This window comes from Pollachius pollachius (genome assembly GCF_949987615.1).
Source record: "Pollachius pollachius genome assembly, chromosome: 2".
Taxonomy (NCBI): Eukaryota; Metazoa; Chordata; class Actinopteri; order Gadiformes; family Gadidae; genus Pollachius; species Pollachius pollachius.
Genome location: NC_136935.1, coordinates 17,834,431 through 17,860,302, shown reverse-complemented (window position 1 = coordinate 17,860,302; position 25,872 = coordinate 17,834,431). Strand labels below are relative to the sequence as shown.

Here is a 25,872-nt window from a genome sequence, read left to right as displayed (position 1 = left end):
GAAAACTTTATGATTGTACATTATTGTTATACTTGGTTAAGAAACGTGGTATACCCTACTGTTTAGACTAGGAATGTTAGTGGTGGAGCTAATCCTAGCTCATTCACCCATGCACCTAGTAAATATAATCATTTAGGATTATACATTATTATACTTGGTTAATACAGTGGTTTTACACCCCCTCCCAGACCAGGGGTGTTAGCGGTAAGGCTAACTTTAGCTCCTTCACCGATGCAGCTAGTAAGTTTTGCAGGTGCCACAAGTGGTGCACCTGCACCGTCCATTGAAGCGCTATTACACCCCGACTAACGCAGCGGCCAAAACACGACCTCCAGGGCGGTCCACCTCAAAAGAGATAGATACCTTGATACTGGGACTTTTCCCGTTAGGTAAACGGGAACTCTTTGGGACTTTAAGCGAGCTGACGAGCTAGCCTAGCCTGGGTCAGTCCCTTGACTGGTAACGTTACTTGATGAGTTGTCCCCCCACTTCGGCTCCTCAGTTTCTCGCGGTGTCCCAGTGCTGTTGCCGCCGTTAACAACAAGCAGTGCTGGATCCAATTCAAAGGTATCCCCCCCCAAAAAAAAAATCCGTTAATAAAAGTTAAATAAAATAGCCGGCAACTTTAATCAAAACATATCCAATAGCGACGCCATGGTCAGTGCACAGCGTCTAGGACCCAGCGGCGGAGAGTGGCGCTGCTGTCCCGGGACGCTGCGTGTCTCGCTGCGCCGCTGGCCGCCGATTGGTGGCTTCATTTCCACGTGACATCAACAGCAGCGTCAGGGGGAGGAGCCACTGCTGGAATGTGGGATCAGCGCGCGCCTTTGGGGACATTCTTTAAGGCGACGCGGACCAAAACGCAGGCTGTCACTCACGCAGGCATCCACCTACTTTACTTAAGCCCGTAAAACTATAGGCCTACAATGAAGCCTTTTTTCTGTATCTGAAAGTATTAAGCTGCTATTTATTATTATTATTATTATTATTATTATTATTATTATTATTATTATTATTATTATTATTATTATTATTATTATTATTATTATGTTATTTACTATTTAGAATCCAAAAAGAGCACCAAGAACACAAATTGGAGCCACATGCTCCCCTCATTGACGACGCTATATTTTTAGTTTTTTACGGGCGGCGTTTAGAGAGTAATCTGGAGTTATCCAGTCCCTTGTTCCACTATCACCGATAGGGGGAAATATTATGGTACATTTGTGAAATTGACGAGAGAACAGCGACGATAACAAGGAGAGAGCGTGTATTCTTGTTCTTTGAGTTGCCATCTTGGAAAGTGTGAGATTCGATCCTGTCATGCTTTTCGAGATCACCGATTGGAAGTGAGAACCCCGCCTCTCCTCGAACCCGGGATTCCCCCACCACATCATCGGTGTATTTTACCCACATGCGCAGAGCTTCATCTAATTGAATAACACCACGTGTATACGACCACCTCAAACTGGCTTTCGGTGGTATTGCAACGGTACCCAACGTAATAGACACAATTAACCCTAACCCTAATCATCATCATCATCATCATTATCATCATCATCATCATCATCATCATCATCATCATCATCATTACCACCACATCCACAGAGCTTGGTGTGATCTGTGATCTGTTATGTTATATACATGTGCCCAGGCTGTGTGTAGCGCAGAAGATAGACATTAAAGATCATCTGGCTTCTGCCACTAGTCGACACTATTGCCCATATTTTATTTGTCTAGGGGGTCGCGTAACATCTATGTTAACACCACATTCACAAATAATTACAAATTGTAATAATAATACAAATGATAATAATTGCAATAATAATGTTTTATTATAATGTAATATTATATAATAACACTAACCGGCTTCTAAGTTGTAATGTTGTGTCTAATTTAATTATTTGCAGACTGCTTAAATTTTTTTATATTTTCCAAAGTCGTGTATTCATGCACATTGCATGTGCAGAGGTTACTGGATGGGCTATGTAAAGGAGGAAAGAGAGGGGGGAGGGGAGGAGTGGAGGAAGAGGAAAAAACAATCATAGAAGCTGCGCATCTGTAGGCTCTACAGTGTGAGAGAGAGAGAGAGAGAGAGAGAGAGAGAGAGAGAGAGAGAGAGAGAGAGAGAGCGAGAGAGAGCGAGAGAGAGGGGGGGCGAGAGAGCGAGTGAGAGGAGAGAGAGAGAGAATGAGGGAGGGAGCGAGCGAGAGAGCGAGTGAGAGGAAGAACAGCAACGAAGATGAAAACCGGTAGCAATGGACGATTTGTCATTGCGATGGAGGGCAGACGAGAGGGACAGACGACGCCTAGGGTCGCCAAATTAAGCTAAAAGCATGACGAGTACGACTGTACAGGTGCCACACGGCGCCAACATGGAGGCGTAGCGGCACCGCGATGCCCCGAGGAGAACGTGGTTTAATTGTAGCCTAGCAACATCCTCCACACGGAGCAGAGAGCAGCGCGAGCCGGAGGAGAGCGGGAGGCGAGATGGGATCTCAGGTGGTGCAGACCCTGCGCCAAGGAGTCTGGGCGTCGTTGACCGGTGGCTGGTACTACGACCCGGAGCAGAACAAATTTAATAACTCTTGCCATCTGTATCTGTGGATCTTCCTCCTGATGCTGCCTCTGTCCCTCCATCTGGTAAGTGTCATTCACTGGGGCTCTGGAGGATTGTTTGGTTCGAGGCCGCGAGGGGGTGTGAGTTTGTAGCGCTCTCTCTCTCTCTCTCTCTCTCTCTCTCTCTCTCTCTCTCTCTCTCTCTCTCTCTTAGATCGCAGACGTTTGTCCTGCGCCGCTCGTTTGCTTCACACGAGGTTTTGCCTCGATTGAGAACCATTCATGAAATATACAGGTCTTTAGTTTGGCGTACGTATCCGTGACGATCACAGCCGTGATCACTGTCATTAATAAGAGCTTAACACAAAGGGAGTACAGAAGGCGTTGTCGCAGTATCTCCTCTGCATGCAGTGATGGGACGCATGGCTGCTCTCGGATAGGGAAGGCAGCCGAGCATGGACATAGTGCCAGGCATCCTGCCCTCATGTATGACAGGGGCGTCATTGGGAAATAAACAAAAGGAAAGGCGCTACCTGGCCCAAGCTATAATGCAAACAATATGACAAAACAAAATGGATTCGAACCCTGAATGCTTATACAATTTGTGTGAGGCCACCACTAGAACAACAACAGTCGTAGCCCATGGGCAAGAATTTATGAAATGTTTGTGTGTGTGTGTGTGTGTGTGTGTTTTTTTGTTTGTGTGTGTGTGTGTGTGTGTGTGTGTGTGTGTGTGTGTGTGTGTGTGTGTGTGTGTGTGTGTGTGTGTGTGTGTGTGTGTGTGTGTGTGTGTGTGTGTGTGTGCGTGCGTGTGAGCGCGGGCATGCGTGTGGTGTGTGTGTGTGGTGTGTGTGTGTGTGTGTGTGTGTGTATTTGTGTGTGTGTCCGAGATCGACATGCCTTTGATGCACAACTCGCACATCCCGGCCCAATGCAATGTTGTTCTCTAGCAATGTCTGACATTGATACGCTGAGGGTCGCTAAATTAACAATTTGCCCATTTGAATAGGCCTGTACTTGTGTGTATACTAGATGTAGGCAACCTAGGTATTATTTATACCCTCTACCCTTATAACCAAGGTGTTATCAAGATTGTTGCCATATATACTGGGTCTTTCGGGTTTTTTATGCTCAATTCATATCACCCTTTTGGCCTTTCCCGATCCAGCGGATCATGACTCGATTTAATTTTTTTCAGTGCGTTCTGAGGTTGTCAAGTGGAGTAAACGCTCATCCTTTCCTTCCCTTTCCTCTGTGTATAAAAAAATCGAACCCTTGGCTCCAGAACCGCTGGATAGACCCGCCATGTTTAGTGCTTGAGAGATGAAGCAGCTGTTCCTAAAGGGGCCCATCACAGTCAGTACAAACTAGCATGTGGCGTTAGCCTAACCAAGATGCCACATGGTGACCTCCCATTCGCTCTGTGTGGGTGGAAAACAGTCCCAGCGTTACGTCAAAGATCTTTGGAATGTTATCAAATTGCATCACTGAGCTGACCACAACAATATGATAAAAAATGTTATGATAAAGGCTTCCAATTGTATGGAGATGGACACCTGATCAGGTGTCGATCCAACGTGTGTAGCTGCCCCTGTACCTCTGTTATAGCCAGACCCAGTGCACACAATATATATGATCACCTGTTAGTCAAACCAAAAACACCAATGCCATGTTTCCTGAAGTCACTTCGTGGCAGTGTTCAGTCCTCATAGCCACAACTCGGTCTGGAGATCTCTGATATGGGGCAGATTTATACAACTGGAAGCTTTACAGCAGTAACATGCAACAATTTGAACCCAATACCTCGGCCCAATTGACCTTCTGCAAATCAAGTCCTACGCATATGAAACCAAACTGCATGTTCTGGTAGTGTGGTGAAGAGTATCCTCCGGTCCTTGTCTCTCTGTCTGTCTCTCTATCCGCCTTTCTAAGTTTGTTGGTTCCTGTCTGTATCAGCTTGCCCCATGCTCACCTCCTCGCTTGACCAGCTGGCCTTCCTTCCCAACCGTTCTTTCCTCCGACCACAGGCCCTGCCCCCAACCACCATGGCCCTGAGCATCTACTGCACCTCCATCACCGTCTTCTTCGTCCTCATCAAGCTGGCCAACTACCGGCTGCACGTGATGTTTGACCAGGGGGAGGCGCTGGTGCGAAGCAGTCTCTCGGACCTCAGCAAGGCCCCGGAGAAGAGGAGCAACGCTTCGGACCCCTGCCTGCAAGCCACTATCAGGTCAGACGGTACATAATATATATATTACCGAACTTCTAACTGTCTCGGTAAGGAGGTATCTCTCTCTCTGATCTCGCTCAGCTCTTCTATGTTTCTGCCTTGATTTTTCTTCCCTTGGATTTTGGGGGAAAGGGTTGCAGGGTGTGTTGTGAAAATGCGTCCTGTGCAGCCCTTTGAGACTTTACCTGTGATTCAAGACGGTACACATTTAATTGAGCTGACATGACATAATTAAACAGATGTAGATACGATTTGGGAGTTGTAAAGAGAGAGAGCAGAACAGAGAAGGTTTTGTAAGGTTTTAGTCAGTTGCTCTCTTCTCCCGAGCGTCAGAAATCTGTTTTCAATTGAGATGGACAAACCCTTTCCTTGTTGCTAGTTTCATTTTAAAAGGCTTACATTAGCAAGATCAAGAATGCAGAGCTTTTATTTTGTCTTCCTTCCTCACTCTGTGTTTGAAATATATTCATATTTTATGTAACTGAAGACCCCACTATATTGATGTATGGGCTGCCATAAAGTCATATTTAATTGTTCTCTTTCGCTCTTGCTTCCTCTCTCTCTCTCTCTCTCTCTCTCTCTCTCTCTCTCTCTCTCTCTCTCTCTCTCTCTCTCTCTCTCTCTCTCTCTCTTTCTCTCTGTCTCTCTCACACTCTCCATCTAATTCAGGAAGAGCAGCACAGTCCCAGACAGTGTTGCCATGACTTTGTTGGTTCGGAACCGGCCCAGCCCAGTGATCCAGGTTACAGTTAAACAGACTGAGACCGACCAGGGACTGATTGGAGTGGTGAGTGGATTATTGACAGATTGATTGGTTCATATTGATTTGTGAAGAACATGTTTACCTTTTATGTAAATACTGTGTCTCTGTATTTCCCTTCATTCAGGAATGTCCAAAGTCAGATGAGGTGAACGATACAGAAGGTAATGTTGTTTCACATAATTCATGTTTCACAACAAAGAATTATTTGTATTGTAGACAGAACTGAAAGAGTGAGATTGTGTATTCATAGGTACAATAGGTTTTCTAATAATGTATATTAAATCATTTTTCGTACCCACTGGTGAATAATTGACAAACAACATCTATTGGTCATCGGCCCTTCATAGCAAGTAAACAAAAAGTCAGTCCTTTTAATACAGTCTACAGTTTGATCACAACGCAAATGTTGAACCCAGTTTTACAGAGACGGAAATCATTAGTTCTGCACTGGGATTCACTGAAAACATGCTGGTACATCCCCACTGACTCAGGCTGAAGTTAACCTGATTTGATTCTGCAACTTGGGAAATGGTGATGGGCAGCTAGTGAACTACATGCTATTTCTGTCTGGGATTATTCTTGTCTCTTCATCTTTCTTCAGTTCAATGTGATTAATATTTAACCATGCAACACCAGTTGAGAGCAAAAAAATTGGGGAGAAAATAAAATAAGGTTTTCTGAATATTATATGTGGAACATTGAAACTCATAAGAGATTGATGCCAGTGATACTGTAGTGAACGAGACACACAACATAATTCCTTGAAGCCTCTCAGAACAGCGGGAAACATATGCGCCAATTACATATAATAAACATATTACACCATGAAATGTATCGAGCTGTGTCAACAAAGCCTAGACTTTAAGCCAAACGATCTCAGTTTAGATTTGACCACAGATCAAGATGTCTTTGATTTAATTAAAAGCCATTGATTACCGTGAGTGACAGCTTGAAAGCAGCCTGGGGAAACTGAATCAAATGTAGCGCAGAAGGCCAAAGGGCCGTCTATAACCAGCCAGACTATTAATCCCCTTTTGATTTCTCTTTTGTTCGCATATCACATTCCACCGACGTTGGCCAATAGAGATCGGTAGTCTGTCTTTCCCTAATGGTCTCATAGATAATGTAGTAGAGGGATGACTTCTTCTAACACACCGTAGCCGTAAATCTGCTCAGGGAATCAGCCACACAGCGGCTTGGAAGCTAGCTCCAGTAAACCATGTCCATTAAATGTGTGACCTCATGCCCTTGTGATGAGTCACAGCAAGATCAGCCGTAATATCTCAAGAGTGCCCTGGATATATTGTCCTTGTCTTATCAATTTGGTGCAGTCGCGCAGATATACCCAATGTGTTTTATGGCTGGTAGTTCTACTGATATGGAATAAATGGTATGCTGTTGATTATGTGGAATGTGTGGGGATTATTGTGGCTCATGTCCTTTCTGAGAATCCAAGGCACTCTGCATAATCTCGTCTGCATGTAGTGACGCTTAAGCATTAGCAGAAGAGTATGAAGAACGGATGGAAGTGTTTTTGTATGGAACCTATTAAGCGAAATGAAGAAAATAACGCACACTGTTGAATCTTCCCCCCGTCCCGCCACGCAGGGCAGAATCAGAGCACGGCGGACGACCTACCAGAGGGGCGTCTGCAGCCCGGCCAGGAGCTCTCTCCGGAAGAACTGTCTAGCCCCAACCCGGACCAGGCCACCCCTCTGCTGCAGGCCCAGCAGAGGCCCTCATCCCGGGCTGGGGGGGACGGCATCAGGCCCGGGTCGGCCGCCAGCGCGGAGAAACGGGACGCCTCTTCCAGGACCGGGTGTGGTGGCGGCGGCGGCGGCGGCGGCGGCGGCGGCGGCGGCGGTGGCGGGACAGAGAGGGAGGAGGCGGACATCCAGAGCCCCCTGACCGGCACCGACCGGCTGCTGTCGGAGCGGAGCAGGGCGGCGGAGAAGGAGAGGACGACAGGGACGGAGCCGGAGAAGGAGGGCGATGTGGAGAAGGACGGAGGCGAGAGAGAGGCCGTGGATGAGGGGCTGCCCTCCTCCAACGGCGGCGGCAGCAGCAGCAGCAGCGGCAGCGATGAGGGAGAAAGCGGCGAGGAGAGTGAGGGGCGCAAGGAGCCCTCCGACGCCAACAACAACACGGTGGACGAGCCCCGAGACCACCTGGGGGCTATAGTAGACAGCACCCCCCAGACCCCCTCCGAGGTAGCCTATAGACAATAGTTTGTAGAATGCAACGCATAAATGACGCACTCTTTTTGTATCAGCCAGTGCTAGACATCACCCATCCCGACCTCTGACCTCTGCAACGCCCCTGGCCTTGATGATCTACTCCCTGTCCCATCCCGCAGTTCGAGGAAGCGGAGGAGGCCTACTGTTCGGACGAGATCGCCGTGGTGCTGGTGGATAACTCGGGCTCCGGGTCGGAGTCGGCGCACCTGGACACCCGGGACACGGTGAAGATCATCATCACCATGAGCTGCGACCCGCACACGGCCGCGCGGCTGGAGGAGAGCGTGAAGCAGAGCATCCTGGAGAACACGCAGGTAGGAGGGGGAGGGGCCTCCACCTCCACCACCCCCTGGCCCTATTGCTGCGTAGAGGCTCTTAGGGAGAAATGGACACCGGAGTTGTTGTGTTGTTGTAATTAATGGGGTATTGTTTTCCTTTCTTTGGGGGCATTTTTTGTTTATTGAAAAAAAAAAATGAATGAATGAATACCTATATATTGAGTTTCTGTCTTTGGCCTAACCAAATAAAATTACATTTGAGTGGATATTATGGATGTGAACAAAAAAATAAACACAACACCAACGTGTGGTTGTCCCCTGAGCACAGGCGCAGAAGGAGGCGGGGGAATGCCACATCAAGATCCCCGTCATCACCTTCGACTCCCTCGAGGAGGACGGGCAGAGGGCGGGACAGGAAGGGGCGGAGTCAGACGAGGAGCCCTCGCCCAGACTCTCCCAGTCGACCGTCCACAGCGAGGAGTTCCACCTGTGCAGGGAGACCACCAGCTCTGAGTCCCCCGTGATGGAGGGGCCCCCCGGGCGCCAGCAGAGACCCCCGCTGCCCAGCCTGCGTCTGGGGGAGGTCAGCGACAACATGCTCAGCCCGCTGCTGACCAATGACAACAGCTCGTCGGGCGTGGATGTGCACTCCCACCACGAGGACTCGGACCCCCCGGAGCTCAACGTGGACTCGGAGGGCTTCCTGCGGCTGCCCCCGGCGCTGGGCCGCTACGGGCCCGGGGGCAGGACGCACGTCCGCGGCCTCAGCATGGACAGCGGGAAGGACGCCGTGCTGCTGTCGGAGCGGTCGCACAACGCGGTATGTACAGGGTGGGGCGGACTGGGTAGTACTGCTTACTGTGTACAGGGTGGGGCTGACTGGGTGGTACTGCTTACTGTGTACAGGGTGGGGCAGACTGGGTAGTACTGCTTACTGTGTACAGGGTGGGGCGGACTGGGTAGTACTGCTTACTGTGTACAGGGTGGGGCTGACTGGGTGGTACTGCTTACTGTGTACAGGGTGGGGCGGACTGGGTAGTACTGCTTACTGTGTACAGGGTGGGGCGGACTGGGTGGTACTGCTTACTGTGTACAGGGTGGGGCGGACTGGGTGGTACTGCTTACTGTGTACAGGGTGGGGCGGACTGGGTGGTACTGCTTACTGTGTACAGGGTGGGGCGGACTGGGTGGTACTGCTTACTGTGTACAGGGTGGGGCTGACTGGGTGGTACTGCTTACTGTGTACAGGGTGGGGCGGACTGGGTGGTACTGCTTACTGTGTACAGTGTGGGGCGGACTGGGTAGTACTGCTTACTGTGTACAGGGTGGGGCTGACTGGGTACTACCTCTTACTGTGTACAGGGTGGGGCGGACTGGGTAGTGGTTCTTACTGTGTACAGTGTGGCACTAACTCTGTAGTATGCTTTTATTGTGTAGTGTGGCACTTACAGTGTAGTACGCTATTACTGTTCAGTACGCTGTTACTGTTTAGTACGTCACCTACTGCACAGTTTGGCACTAACTGTGTTCAGTGTGAGACTTACTGGGAAGAACGCTATGACTGTGCAGTATGGCACTTACTTTGCACAGTACGGCACTCTATTAACGTGTCAATTTCATGACCCATGCTTTCATCCATCCATCCCTTTTTCCGTCCGTCCATCCATCCAACCATCCATCCATCCATCCATCCATCCATCCATCCATCCATCCATCCATCCATTCATCCCTCCCCTTTCTGGCTCCCAGACGGTAATGACGAGTTCTAAATCGGACCTTGAGGCCAAGGAAGGCCAGCTCCCCAACGAGTCCAACTTCCTGGAGTTCGTGTCTCTGCTGGGGTCCCTGAGCAGAGAGGGCGGAGCCAGCGCCCAGGAGGAGGAGAGGACTCCGCAGAGAGGAGACACACACACTGCGGACGAGGGTGGGCATCCACACAGCGGGGGTAGCAGCTCGTTCTAATCAGCACGCCCGTGATTAAAGCGGGCTTCATTTTGGCATGTATCTTAAACTAAGTTATGATTGGGAATTCCTCATATGCTATTTTGGTTCACATTATAGGTCGAAGAAGTTAGATATCATTTTTTGATCACCTCCCAATTCGGTTCACCCGCTAAGGCTGAGATTACAATTCTTTAAATAAATTGACCATGATCTAACTGATTCATCGTCTTCCTATAGACGCACAAGCATCCATCCTTCATGCGCCAGTGCAGACTGCAGCTTGCGTTGCAGACTGTGAGCGTGAATCCAAATTTGAAAGGGGTAAGTTCCGTGTTTTTTACAGTTCTTCTCCTTCCCAGAGGACCTCAGTACATCCGCCAAACCAAGCGAGGCCTTTTCTGAGACCAAAGGAGAAAGCCAACGCAGGAGACCCAACCCCCCCACCAGCCTGGCCACAGACACCCTGCACGCCATCCCCCCCACACGCATCCCCATCGTCTCCCCCGACAGGTAAACACACACATTAGAGCTGCGATGACAATGCTGTCAGAGTTTATTTCTCAACTCTAAATAATATGCAGCTTTTTGCAGTGTGTTTTGACGGCTACGCCTAAGGATGGCTTTAATGGAATGAGTTAGTGCCTTATTTGCACCCAGCCCCCAGACGGACCGGGAGAAGGATCCGGACTACGACTCCCTCCCGTCCCAGACCTCCCAGTCGGAGAGCTCCATGCTGCAGGTCATCTGCAGACCGGAGGCCACCAACAAGGAGGACGCATACACCTTCCACACCGTGCACAGTACGTCTGAGTCCTCCCGCTTGTTACATGTCTGTGAAGACATGTTGACATATGGGGACCGATTTTAACGGCCGGCGCGTTTGCAGTCTCCCCTGAGACGGATGTATGACCACATGAATTTCAAACTTCCAATTGCTCAGTTTATGTCCAAATAATATGCCTTCATTCACACATGGATTGCGTTTTCTTCTACAACTTCTGAAACACTGAGTCGTCATATCAATTTCAGCAAAGAAAACTTAACACATATAAGATACGCGGTCCTGTGGCCGCAACTGTGGGTCTATTTAATGATATGCGGCAATACATTAACAAACATTGTTTCTTACCAGTATTTCATACATTATCGTTATCAACTTGTGCTCATTATATGCATGTGTCTCCCCGTTAATATACATTGCCATGGACTGTGTTATGTGTTAGCCTATGTGTTTAGTTTGCGCGTGATAGACGCGCGCCGAGCATCACCCGCATTCATTCATTCTTTTAAACGCTCTCTAGAGGTAAAACTATGTTTTCTCACCATCAAATACTCATCAATCCTAAAAGTTATGGGCTTGTACACGATGTCTGTGTCAAGAAAATATGTGTTTGCTGTACGGTGTTTGCAGATGCATTGATTTAAAAGTACAACTTATGACCGCTGTATCAGCTGTTCTTTCCCAAATAATTGAACCAACGTTATCATTTACCCTAAAACGAGATTTTGGGATATACTTTGCTCGAGTTTATTATTGTTATTATTATTATTTTAACGCATGGCATAGCCTACTACAGTGTTCATTCATGCAGCCCCTATAGAAAAAAATGTCCACAATCCACATGCTATTTCTATGCAGTTTCACGTATATGAACAATCTTTGACATCATACTATTTAAATTAGGCTAATTGTTTGCATGTTTGTGCTGTTTATAGCCTACGTGTGTGTAAGCTTATGTTACAGTTCCGAACTGCCTAGGCATGTCAAGATAGCAACACCAATTGCGCTATCCGCTAGTGCATTTAGACTAGGTATTCTTCGGTCAGTTGCGCAATTGCAAAATTTATCTGTAAGATAGCTACATGTGTCATTTGCGCCGGAAAACGCCTCTGCTTTTCGCCGACACGTCTCTCAGGGCGCAAGTTTAGTGGTGTGAGTTTGCTGAGGGGGAAAATCAGCTTTGCGCCGGCTGCAAACTAGCAACGATATGCGTCGGTATAGAAAGTAAATTGCGCTGGGTGCAAGATAGGGCCCATGGTCTGTTTAGACAACAGTACAGATCTTGTTGGAGATTGTTTGGTTGATTTCCTTAAGTTCATTAATCTCTGTTTTGGTTGAGATATGAAGCTCTATTTATATCCAGGGTCTATTTCTGTCCTATCCTGGCCGTCAAGAATGCAACAACACATTATTAGCATAAAGAGTTTAAAAATACTCAAATCATTGATCATCTTCTTTTGTGTCAGTTTTGTACTTTGGTGTCAGTTGGCTTTGAGCTGCATGAAACATAATAAGCTGTGTGTGTGTGTGTGTGTGTGTGTGTGTGTGTGTGTGTGTGTGTGTGTGTGTGTGTGTGTGTGTGTGTGTGTGTGTGTGTGTGTGTGTGTGTGTGTGTGTGTGTGTGTGTGTGTGTGTGTGTTACCAGGGGACCGGCCCCGTAAGCTCTATGCAGAGAGGGCCCTCAACCTGCCCCTCGGGGCGGAGCTCATCACCGGCAATATGTGGTACTGCTGGAGCGTCTACCTCCTTCTTCCTCCTCCTTCTCCTCCTTATCCTTCAACTCCTCCTCTTCCTGCTCCTCATCTTCCTACTTCTCCCTCCTCCTTCTCCTCCTTATCCTTCAACTCCTCTTCTTCCTCCTCCTCCCCCTTCTCTTCTTCATCCTCCTCTATGTATACGACACTGTGTACAACACTCTCCTCCATTCTCCTTCAACCTCCTTCCTTCGCTTCCTCCTCCTCCACCTTCTTTGATTTATCCTCCTCCTCCTCCTGCCTCCTCCACTGCGTATTGCACAGCACTCTCCTTCGTTCTCCCCCTGCTCCCTTTCCTGACCGTTTCCTTTATTTAATAAAAAATGTTTATGCCACCTGAACTGAATTTAATTATCTGCCTGTTATTATATTCTGTTACCTCAATCCAGCACATAAATGCAGAATTTGCATGAATAAATATTTGCATAGTATTGTTTAATGCTGTATTCTGTGGACTTTATACCAATATTCAACACACCAATGCGTGTGTGTGTGTTTATCTGTGTGTGCGTGATTCTGATTGCGTGTGTGTGTTTGTTTGTGTGTGTGTGTGGGGGGGTCCAGTGACCTGCTATCGACCTCTTCAAACTCCGAGGGTCAGGACGGCCTAGTTGGGGGCCACACGGAGGGCCCGTTCCAGCGACGCATCATCCCTGCACACCGACTACGACCCCGCAGAACCCACCCAGAGATCTTCCAGGTACCGACCCCCCCTGCCGCCTCTTGTGGCGGGCTGTTCTGTCTCTCCTCTCCCCTTTACTGGATCTCTCTTTGGTGTTGTGATGTGCTTTGCATTTTCCCCCGGTTTTTCCCCTCTGTTTGCCCTTTTTTTTAGTCCTGGGCTGGACTCTGCTCTGTCGTGTTATTATTTGGTTTGTTATGTCCTTTTTCCCTTCTCTTATCTCATCATGGCTTTGCTCCTATTTTCCTTCTCTCTTCCTCTCCCGTCCTTTCCTTATCTATATATCATCTCCCCTCTCCTGCCCTCTCGCTGTATTTCCTCTCCTCTGTTCTCTTGTTTCCTCTTCTCTCCTCCTCTTGTGTATCCGAGAGCCAGAGAGCAGTTGGCTTCGATGGCAACTATTTAAATGGTATTGATGCAAAGCAGTGGTGCGCAATCACCTCACTCTATCACAGTAATGAACTGTCCTTTCTCATGGTCCGGGGATACAGGCTCCAGAGCTAGCCATGACTCAAAACTTGGCAGTTTATTTTTGGACATAGCAGAGTTTAGCTGCAATGAAGCTAACAGCAATGGCATGAGTCAGGTGGGATCCTAACCCTCTTACACTGTTTCGCACAACTAATGATTGAAGTCAGGCTTCAAACAACAGTATGCTTAGACATGTGTGAATCAAAGGGTTAAGGCTTTGCCGGTCTCACTTTAAGTCATGATAACTCTGGAGGATTCTGACAAATGTATCTTAATGTTTATAATTTCTTTAATAGGCAGAGAGAATCTTATTTGTGTGAGCAACACTTTGTGTGTGACACACTGTGTGTGTTTGTGTGTGTGTGTGTGTGTGTGTGTGTCTGTGTGTGTGTGTGTGTGTCCTGCCAGGAGGAAGACTCTCTGAACGAGTCTTCAGAAACATCCACGCAAGAGAGACCGACCAGGAAGCTGTACTACAAGCTCAGACTGTTTCCTGGGAAGTGGGTCAACATCCTGTACGACCGACTGACCCTGCTCGCGCTGTTGGACAGGTGTGTGTGTGTGTGTGGGTGTGTGCGTGTGTGTCTGTGTGTGCGTGCAGGCGTGGATGTGTGTGTGTCTGTGTGTGTGTGCTTGCGTGCATGCATGTGTGTGTGTGTGTGCGTGTGCGAGTGAGTGTGTGTGACACACAGTGATAATATTGAGCCGCAACTATCAACTATTTACATCCATTCATCATTCAGTCTGCAATGAGACGTAAATAATGGCAAATGCCCATCAAGCCTCGGGCCAAGGGAAGTTTAGAATTTCCTCACTTTGTCTGACAAGCAGCCAAGAGGAGAAAAACTAAATTATTGATTTTATCAAACAGGAAAATTATTTCAAATATTGAGCCTTTCTGCAGTGCTAGGCAAGGAATGTTAGGTATCTGTAATGGGATTATTGACATAAACAATCATTTATACATTGATTATTATGTGTGTGTGTGTGTGTGTGTGTGTGTGTGTGTGTGTGTGTGTGTGTGTGTGTGTGTGTGTGTGTGTATGTGTGTTGGTGTGTTTGCATGCACATATTTGCATTTCTGCAGCTGTATGCAGCAAACATTCTGTACTTTTCTTACATGGATTCCTAACATCAACAATTAATTGATATATCAAAATGATGCGTTGATTAATGGATTAACCACAATCACCACCCCACCACCACTGCTGGTCGTAGGAACCAGGAAGTTCTGGAGAACCTGGTGGCCATCTTCATGGGCTTCCTGGTGTCATTCCTGGGCTTCCTGCTCTTGAACCGGGGCTGCTTCCAAGACTTCTGGGTATTCCAGTTCTGTCTGGTCATCGCCAGCTGCCAGTACTCATTACTCAAGGTGAGGAGACCACTTCATAGTTCTGCCCTGCTGACCTCCGTCTCTGACTCCCTCCCTGCAGTGTTGGTGGATTGGGCCAGATATCCCTTCTAATCTGGCAACCCTGGCTGCAGCGCACTGCAGCCAGGATTGTCAAATTTGGTGGGATATCTGGCCCAATCTGGCAACACTGCCTCCCAACACTCTCAGGAGACCATCACCTCATGGACTGAGGTGATCATTTCCTCATTTCCCCTCAGTTGTAAATTCGGCAACTATAGAAGGCGACAACATCCCTACACCGTACTGCTGACTCTCAGCAGCTGATTCAGCCTTTGCTGCTGGAATCTTTTTTGCGGCACAATGATAATCGCTCGAGGGATTCTAATAAAACTCAGCATCGACCGTTGCCATTAGTGATGGTCGACGCATCACTGCCATCTGTTGTGAAATCCCTGTCTGGTGTGGCTCGCACTCATTGGTTGTGAGTGAGTTATTTTCAGGTTAAGTGGGGATTCATAATCTGTGTGTCTCTGTCTGTTGTCCTTTTCAGAGTGTTCAACCCGACGCGGCCTCGCCCACGCATGTGAGTTGGTCTGTGCTGGTGAAGTGATTGGCATCACATGTCTCTTTAGGTCAATAGGATCTCTATTATGTAATCATGTATTGAATTGAAAATATACTGCATGTGATATGTCTGTGTTCTGTGTTGCCAACACACTTTCATGTGCATATTTGTGTTTGTGTGTCTATGGAAATCTGCGAGTGTGTGTGTGTGTGTTTGTGTGTGTTTGTGTCTATGTGGGTGTGCGTTGTTTTTTTGTGTTTGTGTTTGTGTCTGCCTGTGCGTCTATCTTCACATGTGCGTGTCTATATGTCTATATGTGTGTGTCTCCAGGGCCACAACCAGCTGGTGGCCTACAGCCGGGCGGCCTACTTGTGTGTGTGTGTTTGTGTCTATGTGGGTGTGCGTTGTTTTTCTGTGTTTGTGTTTGTGTCTGCCTGTGCGTCTATCTTCACATGTGCGTGTCTATATGTCTATATGTGTGTGTCTCCAGGGCCACAACCAGCTGGTGGCCTACAGCCGGGCGGCCTACTTGTGTGTGTGTGTTTGTGTCTATGTGGGTGTGCGTTGTTTTTCTGTGTTTGTGTTTGTGTCTGCCTGTGCGTCTATCTTCACATGTGCGTGTCTATATGTCTATATGTGTGTGTCTCCAGGGCCACAACCAGCTGGTGGCCTACAGCCGGGCGGCCTACTTGTGTGTGTGTGTTTGTGTCTATGTGGGTGTGCGTTGTTTTTCTGTGTTTGTGTTTGTGTCTGCCTGTGCGTCTATCTTCACATGTGCGTGTCTATATGTCTATATGTGTGTGTCTCCAGGGCCACAACCAGCTGGTGGCCTACAGCCGGGCGGCCTACTTGTGTGTGTGTGTTTGTGTCTATGTGGGTGTGCGTTGTTTTTCTGTGTTTGTGTTTGTGTCTGCCTGTGCGTCTATCTTCACATGTGCGTGTCTATATGTCTATATGTGTGTGTCTCCAGGGCCACAACCAGCTGGTGGCCTACAGCCGGGCGGCCTACTTGTGTGTGTGTGTTTGTGTCTATGTGGGTGTGCGTTGTTTTTCTGTGTTTGTGTTTGTGTCTGCCTGTGCGTCTATCTTCACATATGCGTGTCTATATGTCTATATGTGTGTGTCTCCAGGGCCACAACCAGCTGGTGGCCTACAGCCGGGCGGCCTACTTCTGCCTGTTCTGCTCTCTGATCTGGCTGCTGGAGCAGCTGCTGCAGAGCAAGGACCTGCCCGTCTCCACGCTATACGGGGTCACCATCGCCTGCCACGACGCCCTGCACCTCCTCAGAGACCTGCTCCTGGGTACGGCCAGCCCCTGCGGAACACGCGCGTGCGTGTGCCTGTGTGTGTGTGTGTGTTTGTGTTTGTGTACTTTGTGTTGCACGCATGTGTGTGTGTGTGTGTGTGTGTTTGCGTGAAACCTGTGAACACAGACGCCCATGTGTAAATCGACATCCAGCTTTGTTATGATGTATTCATGGTTGGAGAGGAGATATGTTGGATGCAATGGGGTTTGATCTATTGATGTATCAATGACATCTGGACCATTTTCCCATGGGTGTCGTCGTAGGAAAAGCACAGGTGTCACTCATAACACTAATTAAGGGCCTCATCTTTTGGTTCGATGAGGGACACCCTCTCTTTTCGACCTATCACGACCCCTCTGTGAAACGGGTACTGTCTGTGAACCACTGGTCAGCTTCCGGATGCTTTCCACCACAGACAACAAGGCTTCTCTGATCTCCGTTCTGTCCCCCAGGGATCACCTACTGCTTCCCCATCACCTTTCTGGTGGGCCTGCTGCCCCAGGTCAACACCTTCACCATCTACCTGCTGGAGCAGATCGACATGCACTTCTTCGGAGGAACAGGTGAGCCCCGCTCATCATGTGACCAATCACATCGCTTTAACCCACCTTTCACACGTGTGTGTTTTTAGACCACAGAACGGTTGAATGGTTCATTCTGATTGGTCGATATCATTCCACAGGTGTTCATTGTTTTCGTTAACTCGACGTCTCCGCCTTTTAAACGTTTCAAATCATTGCGCTTCAAACCAACAGTAACGACAACGACCATATAGAGTCATTGACTGGATGTTTCCGTGACAACGCAAAACATTAGGGCTGAAAGGGCCGCAGAAGAATGAGTTTCATTATAGCTGATAAAGTCGATAAATAAATCGTAAGTGTTTGCTGAATGTACCGAAATACAAACAATTCACTCATCCGTGGGGGGCAGGCTCTGCTTTGCCTTGGCAGTGTCTCCGAACCCATCATACAAGATTTACCTATAACAGGACTCTTTTACATATTGAATGGGTATATCTATATACATAATCTATATTTATTTGAAGCATATTTTTTGTTATCAGGGTTAAAAAGGGATTTTTCGTTGAATGCTGCCTCTTGGCAGCATTCGACAAGATTACATAGAAAACAGCCAACATATACACACTGTATGTTCAATCAGAAGGTGTTCTGTGTTTTTTTGTGTTCCTCAGCTGCCACAGGCCTCCACTCTGCCATATACAGTATCCTGCGCAGTCTGGTAGCGCTGTCACTGCTCTATGGATTCTGCTTCGGAGCCCTCAAGGTAAGAAACTAATAGAGTTGCTGTTTAATGAGCCAGGGCTCTGTAAGTCTCTCATCTCCTCTCCTCTCCTATCCTCTCGTCTCCACTCATCTCCTCTGCTCCTGCTTCTCTCTGTCCTCTCCCTTCCCCCTCCCCCTCTCTTCCCTCCTCGACCCTCTCTACTCTCTCCTCTTCTCTACTCTCCTCTCTCCTCTCCTCTTCCCTCTCCCCTCTCTCCTCCGGTCCCCTCTCCCTTCTGTATGTTGAATGTGTGTGTGCAGCCTGGGCTGCAGGCTGTACTGGGGACAGAGAGGAGAATGGAGGCTCTGTTATAAATAGCCTGCGAGCCGCTTTACTGAGTGATGGAGGGAAGAAAGCGAGGGCTGTGACAGTGCTGTTATTCGTCCTTACTAAATGACTAGGAAGAGGCAGCAGCCTGGGGTGTGTGTGTGTGCGTGTGTTTCTGTGTGTGTGTGTTTGTGTGCGTTTGTGGGGGTGTGGTGTTAACTGACAAGCACCAACAGGAAGGACAGGATCACAGGATGATAATTATAGATACACAGTCCTACACGTCTTGATTTACAAGAATTATAGGGAGATGATACTATACACAGGTGATATCTGGAACAGACTAATACAGGTGTTTGCACAATTTTTATTACTAAAAATATTCAGTGGTACATGGTGATTGTGTGCATGTGTTTGTGTGTTTGTGTGTGTTCAGGAGCCATGGGATGAGCAACACACCCCTGCCCTGTTCTCTGGATTCTGTGGCCTCCTGGTGGTGTTCTCGTACCATCTGAGCAGACAGAGCAGTAACCCCTCCATTCTACTGTGAGTACCATCAACGAGACAGGAACACAGACAACAATTTTCTGGAATTTTGTTTTGATTTTGCTGTGACAATACAGCAAAATCAAACTCTCTCGCTCTCTCTCTCTCTCTCTCTCTCTCTCTCTCTCTCTCTCTCTCTCTCTCTCTCTCTCTCGCTCTCTCCCTCTCTCCCTCTCTCCCTCTCTCTCTCTCTCGCTCTCTCGCTCTCTCGCTCTCTCTCTCTCTCTCTCTCTCTCTCTATATATATCTATATATATCTATGTGTGTATATATATATATATACATAGCTGTGTAAGTTCAATATAATATCTTTGTTTCACGAAAGAAACAATTTCATAAACAAGTATAATTCATTAATTCTCGTCATCAAAGTGACTCGTCATCAATTCTTTAGATGAGAATTGGTGACGAGTCACACCCATTGCAAGTCTGCATTTTGTGTGTTCGTGTGGAAAGAGGAAAGAGTGGTTTTAGGATCGGCACACATTCAAGTAGAAAACATGTGGACGTGTCATCACTGTGGTTTCCAGATCGCTGATCAAGTCGAAGCTCGTTCCGGGGCTGGTGGACAGCGAGGAAGATGAAGAGGAGGAGTCACACATCAAAGACCCCCTGCCGGAAAAGCTGCAGAACTCGATGGTTAATAATATGCTATGGAAATATGTGGAAACAGTGGTCCAAAACTGAGTCGGACACACAATCTCACCTTGTGGCTGTATGAATCAATCATGTTTTGTTGAATTCATCAATGGACTGTGATGTTACCTTTTCAATGATTGTTATGCTAAACACTAAATCTACTAATTTGTAACTAACTGCTACCCTTCAGGGAACATGGACATATGCTGTTTTAGAAGAAGTCTTGTCCATCTCTAGATAGTATTTGAATACCTATCCAAAAGACGGACCAAATAAAGCTTTTAATGCATACAAATAATGAGCAAGGGATGAATGATTGGCACTCTGTAATCGTTGATCATGTGTTTTCTCCTGTGGTGGTCTTCAGAAAGAGATCCTCATGTCAGACATCGTGGTCTGCTCCGTGGCCTACATCCTGACCTTTGCCCTCACCGCCAGCACGGTCTTCCTCTCCCTGAAGGTGAACTTGCTGCCTTCATCCCTCACTACCGCTATAGCGGACATTGGCAGGGTCACGTGACTAATTGGGCCGACGTGCATACATAGACACAAACACAAAAAACGATTCATAACCTAAAAAACAACATGGATGCCCGACAAACAAGATAAACTCACACTAGAGTATCGAGCCGATCACTCACACCTTGTCCCTCGTCACAGAATAACGTATTCATCCCTGTTACCTTTGAGAATCATCACATGGTTGACTCCAGCGTTCTTTCTGTGGCCCGCAGCCCTTTGTGACCATCGTGCTGTACGCGCTGGCCGGGACGGTGGGGCTGGTCACCCACTACCTCATCCCCCAGCTGAGGAAGCACCACCCCTGGCTGTGGCTGTCCCACCCTGTCCTCAAGACCAAGGAGTTCCACCAGTTTGAGCCCAGAGGTCAGCCGGCAGCAGGGGACGCCATGACACTCACATGACTTCCACTACACGCGCCGCCTAGCACCGCCACCAGACACTGATCTGATGGTGTTTCAGGCATTTAGCTATTTTGCTGGCGAAAAGTAAAAAAACGCTCTCTTTCAAAACTAGAAATAGAAAACCTATCAACGTGTTAATATGGTGAACAGGTCAGAATCATTGCTTCTAACATACTTGCTACCTAAATCACGTCAAATATCATTCAAGGCTATTAAGGATTAATAATGACAATATAATCGACAAAAATAAAATGATATAAATAGCCTGTTGTTGTTGACAACAACTCTGATTGAGAACAACAACCAAAGTGCGGTGATTAAAAAGTGATGCCCAGGGTCTCTGCGCCCCCCAGAGGACGCGGTGCTGATGTGGTTCGAGCGGCTGTACGTGGGCCTGCTGTGCTTCGAGAAGTACGTGGTGTACCCCGCCATCGTGCTGAGCGCCCTCACCAACGACGGCTTCTCCCTCAGCCACCGCAAGAGGCTGGGCATCCAGTGAGTTGGAAGGAACCAAAACACACGCACGTGCACACACACACGCACAAGCGCACGCGTGAGCGATTCCTGCTATTTTTGGTAACGTGGGCTTCGAAACGACGAGAGTTGGGAGTGTGAGTGTGTGTGTCCGTGTGTTTGTGTGTGTTTGCAAGTGTGTGCGTGTGTGTGTGTGTGGGCGTGCGTGTGTGTGCGTGTGTGTATGTGTGTGTGCGTGTGTTTGTGTTCGACTGTGTGTGTGCTGCTGTCCGACCCATCTGTGTGTGTGTGTGTGTGTGTGTGTGTGCGGTGCTGTCTGGCCCGTGTGTGTGTTCCTGTCTCACCATGTATGTGCTGCTGTCTGAACCGTGTGTGTACTACTGTCTGACACATGTGTGTGTGTGTGTTGCTCTCTGACCCATGTGTGCGTGTGTGTTTCTGCCTGACCCATGTGTGTGTTGCTGTCTAACCCGTGTGTGTTTCTGTCTGACCCGGGTGTGTGTGTGTGTTTCTGTCTGACCCGGGTGTGTGTGTGTTTCTGTCTAACCCGTGTGTGTTTCTGTCTGACCCGGGTGTGTGTGTTTCTGTCTAACCCGTGTGTGTTTCTGTCTGACCCGGGTGTGTGTGTGTTTCTGCCTGACCCATGTGTTTGTGTGTTTCCGTCTAACCCGTGTGTGTTTCCGTCTGACCCGGGTGTGTGTGTGTTTCCGTCTGACCCATGTGTGTGTGTGTTTCTGTCTAACCTGTGTGTGTGCTGCTGTCTGACCGTGTGGTGTGTGCGTGTGGGCATGTGTGCATTTGTGTGTGTATGTGCGTGTGTGCGTGCTGCTGCCTGACCCGTGCGTGTGTGTGCTGCCTTCCGACCGTGTGTGTTCCTCTCCCCAGCGGCGATGTCCTCCTCACCACCGTGGCCGGGCTGAAGCTCCTGCGCTCGTCCTTCTGCGACCCCAGCTTCCAGTTCCTCACCCTCCTCTTCACGCTCATCTTCTTCAACTTCGACTGCCCGAGCGCCTCCGAGAGCTTCCTGCTCGACTTCTTCCTCATGTCCATCATCTTCCACAAGGTCCGGGCTGGGGGGGGCTGGGTCGGAGGGCTGGTTTCACAAAATGTTTAAATGGGACACGTACTGGGACATGTACTGGGGCATGTACTGGGATGTGGGTTGTTTTGAATTGGCAAATCAAATCCACAATCCTACGGTGGAATATAGGAATTTTATTGAATTTATATAGATATTTTATCTTAAAATCTATATAGAATCAAAGCTGATTTTCAGCACTTAGTGGTGTTTCCCTAAGAACCATTTAAAACATATATTTTAGGGACAATCTGACTCAAAAAATGTATAGGATCAGTCCGGTCAAGTCTGGCAGAGATATGACCAGAAAATATAAATAGATGAAAAAGTGAAATATGGAAACTGATCTAATAATATTTTGTGCATTAGAGGTAACGTCTCTTATCTCCCCTCCAAAGAAGACAAAACATTGAAACAGGACAGATAATTATCATAAAAGACCACCTTCACGCGTGTGTGTGTCCTACAACCACACCTCTAGGGACAGAGGAATGCACTGTTCACCGTTTAGCTGCTGTTTTATATATGCTTATACGGTGCAACGTTTTCCCCGTGGACTCATCGCTCCACGTGTGAGGAGGAGAGGACTGAGAGGTGGTGGAGACATTGTGTGTGTGTGTGTGTGTGTGTGTGTGTGTGTGTGTGTGTGTGTGTGTGTGTGAGGAGAGAACTGAGAGGTGGTGGAGGCAGTGTGTGTGTGTGTGTGTGTGTGTGTGTGTGTGTGTGTGTGTGTGTGTGTGTGTGTGTGTGTGTGTGTGTGTGTATGTGTGTGTCCAAGCTGGAGCAGGCTGTGTGTGTGTGTCTGTGTGAGGAGAGGACTGAGAGCTGGTGTTAGATGGCTGACGGTGTCTGTGTGTGTCTGTGTGTGTCTGTGTGTGTCCAGATGCGGGAGCTGCTCCTTAAGCTGCACTTCATCCTGGTGTACATCGCCCCCTGGCAGATCGCCTGGGGCAGCGCCTTCCACGCCTTTGCCCAGCCCTTCGCCGTGCCCCGTATCCTTCCTACGACCTGTTGGAGTGTGTGTGTGTGTGTGTGTGTGTGTTGTTTTCTGGTGCCCATATGTGTTTGTGTGATAGGTCTGTGCGTGTGTATGAATTTGTTTGTTATCCGCTGACTTAATCTTTGTAGGTGTGTGTGTCTGTGTGTTACCTCCTGGTACCCAAATGTGTGTGTTTCTTTGCGTGTGTGTGTGTGTGTGTTTGCTTGTGTGTGTTGGTGTGTGCACAAGATACCTGCCAATCCCTCAATTGTAACCATAGCAACCATCCGGGTTGAGTCAGGCTGAGCTACTCGTGGCCACCGCACAGGAGTGAACTCTCTATCGTACGCTCTGAGCCTTGTGAGCTTCCTTTACCCCGCCACCCAGACTCCGCCATGTTGCTGCTGCAGACGCTCCTGACCACCATCTTCTACACACCCCTCTCCCCCTTCCTGGGCAGCGCCGTCTTCATCTCCTCCTACCCCCGGCCCGTCAAGTTCTGGGAGCGTAACTATAAGTAATTTACCCCGGCACACGACACGACACGACACGACACAACCGTCAGTGTGTTCAGACCGCCGTGCTGCGCTCAAGGCGCTACTGTCCGTCTTGTCGTCGTGCGTGTTGCGGTCGTTTAGGTTTTCCCTGCCTGGTCGCAGCAAGGGAGTCACACATTACATCACAAGGAAGACCCCCCCCCAAACGAGGCTGCAACAAAAGACGTTTGGTCCCGAAGCACGCACACGAAGTGAACGTTTGCGTTCCAAATTGTTATGCGGTCGTCTGCCATGTTGGCTGATGATCTGTTGTAGGTGATCAGCTCCTCCCCAGACCCATATCTTGCTGTCTTGTTGGCTGTAAGGTGTCGCTGCTGTCATGGCTGGTCCCCACACCTTTCAAACCACAAGGTTTGCGGAGGTCAAGGCGTTAGATCAGTTCACACTTTAGGAGCATTGCTGACAGCGAGCTGCCATATGCCTCTGAGCTGTGGCCTCTGGCTGCAGTTTCAAAAGATTGTCAGCGAGCGGAAAATCAGGCTGGAATCGTGTCGTGTGAACTTAGCATAAGGGGGCATGGGGCGCCCTGTGTTATTGCTTGCTTGGATGGAAAGGGAGAGGAAGGGAGAGCGGTGATGGGGAGTTCGAAGATAAAGAAACACGAGTAGTGGAAATAGCATTAAAAGCACTGACATGAGATTTAAAGACTGTTGTCCCTTTCCCTCTCTTTCTCACGCTCTCTCTCTCTCTCTCTCTCTCTCTCTCTCTCTCTCTCTATCTCTCTCTCTGTGGGAGGGAACCACACACTCACACACTACTCTGAACCCTTTCAAACCCACCCAATTCCCTTTACTTATTCATGGACAATGACTGAAGTCTCTCCACTCTCCCACTCTAAGGACCAGTCCCTCCCAGTCCTCCGGCATTAGCTCTGTTCGTGTTCATGTTATGCTGCGTATGAGAAACACAACATGACACGTGACAACTCCCAACAAGAGCAGCCTGTGTTTGTATTTACAACATGCACACACCAACGCAGACTATTAATCACGTTATTTTTCTACTATGGGAATTCAGGAAGTTTGTGCAAAATCATTGTCACTCCACGCCAGAAAGGCATGCTGATCCCCTTTGATGTCTCTTGGCACGTGTTGCAGTATTTACAGAGTAATGCAGTGTTCACTGAATTGTTTTGGCCTCAACAGTGTTTTGGTATTTGAACCCAGCAGCATCTAGTGCCAAAACCACGAGACAGCACTACCGCTGCCAAGTCCCAACAAAATGAGCGCTTTGTTTTCAGTTCCTTAGGAGCATATTAAGCATATTTAGTTTCTTAATACCGCTTAAACTCTGACTGGAAGAAACCTTGTTAATATAATGTCGATCTGCTGCTTCTAATTTTAGATTTTAGGTTTTGTAATTTGCTCTATTTTTAGATCAATTGCAGCAGAACACCTACTTTGTACTTAATTGTTTTTTCATTTTGAATATTCACCTGTACTGGCCCCTGATCCCATTACTCTGGAAGGATTCTGTGATTCTGTTTGTGACTTTGTTGTTCCGTATAATGAAGTGACTCCTCTCCCCATCTTCCCCTGCAGCACCAAGCGCATCGACAACTCCAACAGCCGGCTGGTGTCCCAGGTGGATAAGGAGACAGGTACTATGCACTGTGCACTCTGGGTCACCCTTGGACGTCAGATCCATACCTTATATAACCCTATACACCATTTTATTTGGAATGAAAAAATACATAGATATTGTTGCAAGCAAATATTGTCCATGCTACATGCCACCTGGCTTTTACTGGGCTTCTCCAGATAAGGACAAAGGGGGTGGTGTTGTGTGGAGTGTGTGGTGATGGCTGGTTTAACCTGTGCACACTGACTCAATGCACAACAAGAGTGCAGGCCAGGTGAGCCTCCTTAAACCAGCCCTCATCCACGGACTCCCAAAAAATCAAAAAATAATAAAAATATAATATATATATACGTATATATTTCTTTATTTTAATTAAAAAGATTGTGTAAATTAACTGTCTGAACCGTTGTCCGCGTCTCTCAGGCTGTGACGACAACAACCTGAACTCCATCTTCTACGAGTACCTGACGCGCTCTCTGCAGCACTCGCTGTGTGGGGACCTCCTGCTGGGCCGCTGGGGGAACTGCAGCGCAGGGGACTGCTTCATCCTGGCCTCCGACTACCTCAACGCCCTGGTGCACCTCATCGAGATCGGAAACGGCTTGGTCACCTTCCA

At 48.1% G+C, this 25,872-nt stretch overlaps 1 protein-coding gene across 1 annotated transcript in view; it reads left to right on the top strand.

Annotated features, from left to right (window-relative positions):
- Nucleotides 1-2,490: 2,490 nt before the first annotated feature.
- Nucleotides 2,491-25,872, top strand: part of pcnx2 (pecanex 2) — a gene marked incomplete at both ends in the record, with an annotated part of 41,224 nt that continues 17,842 nt past the window's right edge. The window contains 29 exons of the mRNA XM_079729098.1: nt 2,491-2,643; nt 4,587-4,789; nt 5,459-5,576; nt 5,677-5,713; nt 7,161-7,371; nt 7,495-7,762; nt 7,909-8,103; nt 8,396-8,887; nt 9,817-9,991; nt 10,371-10,521; nt 10,669-10,811; nt 12,438-12,516; nt 13,111-13,246; nt 14,108-14,250; nt 14,918-15,071; nt 15,604-15,636; nt 16,749-16,920; nt 17,378-17,488; nt 18,121-18,212; nt 18,916-19,025; nt 19,556-19,664; nt 20,032-20,124; nt 20,399-20,549; nt 20,941-21,082; nt 21,947-22,124; nt 23,023-23,131; nt 23,506-23,635; nt 25,217-25,275; nt 25,680-25,872. The exon at nt 25,680-25,872 is cut by the window's right edge and continues 23 nt beyond it. Coding sequence (XP_079585224.1) covers nt 2,491-2,643; nt 4,587-4,789; nt 5,459-5,576; nt 5,677-5,713; nt 7,161-7,371; nt 7,495-7,762; nt 7,909-8,103; nt 8,396-8,887; nt 9,817-9,991; nt 10,371-10,521; nt 10,669-10,811; nt 12,438-12,516; nt 13,111-13,246; nt 14,108-14,250; nt 14,918-15,071; nt 15,604-15,636; nt 16,749-16,920; nt 17,378-17,488; nt 18,121-18,212; nt 18,916-19,025; nt 19,556-19,664; nt 20,032-20,124; nt 20,399-20,549; nt 20,941-21,082; nt 21,947-22,124; nt 23,023-23,131; nt 23,506-23,635; nt 25,217-25,275; nt 25,680-25,872 — 4,340 coding nt within the window. The remainder of the gene's footprint in view (nt 2,644-4,586; nt 4,790-5,458; nt 5,577-5,676; nt 5,714-7,160; nt 7,372-7,494; nt 7,763-7,908; nt 8,104-8,395; nt 8,888-9,816; nt 9,992-10,370; nt 10,522-10,668; nt 10,812-12,437; nt 12,517-13,110; nt 13,247-14,107; nt 14,251-14,917; nt 15,072-15,603; nt 15,637-16,748; nt 16,921-17,377; nt 17,489-18,120; nt 18,213-18,915; nt 19,026-19,555; nt 19,665-20,031; nt 20,125-20,398; nt 20,550-20,940; nt 21,083-21,946; nt 22,125-23,022; nt 23,132-23,505; nt 23,636-25,216; nt 25,276-25,679) is intronic.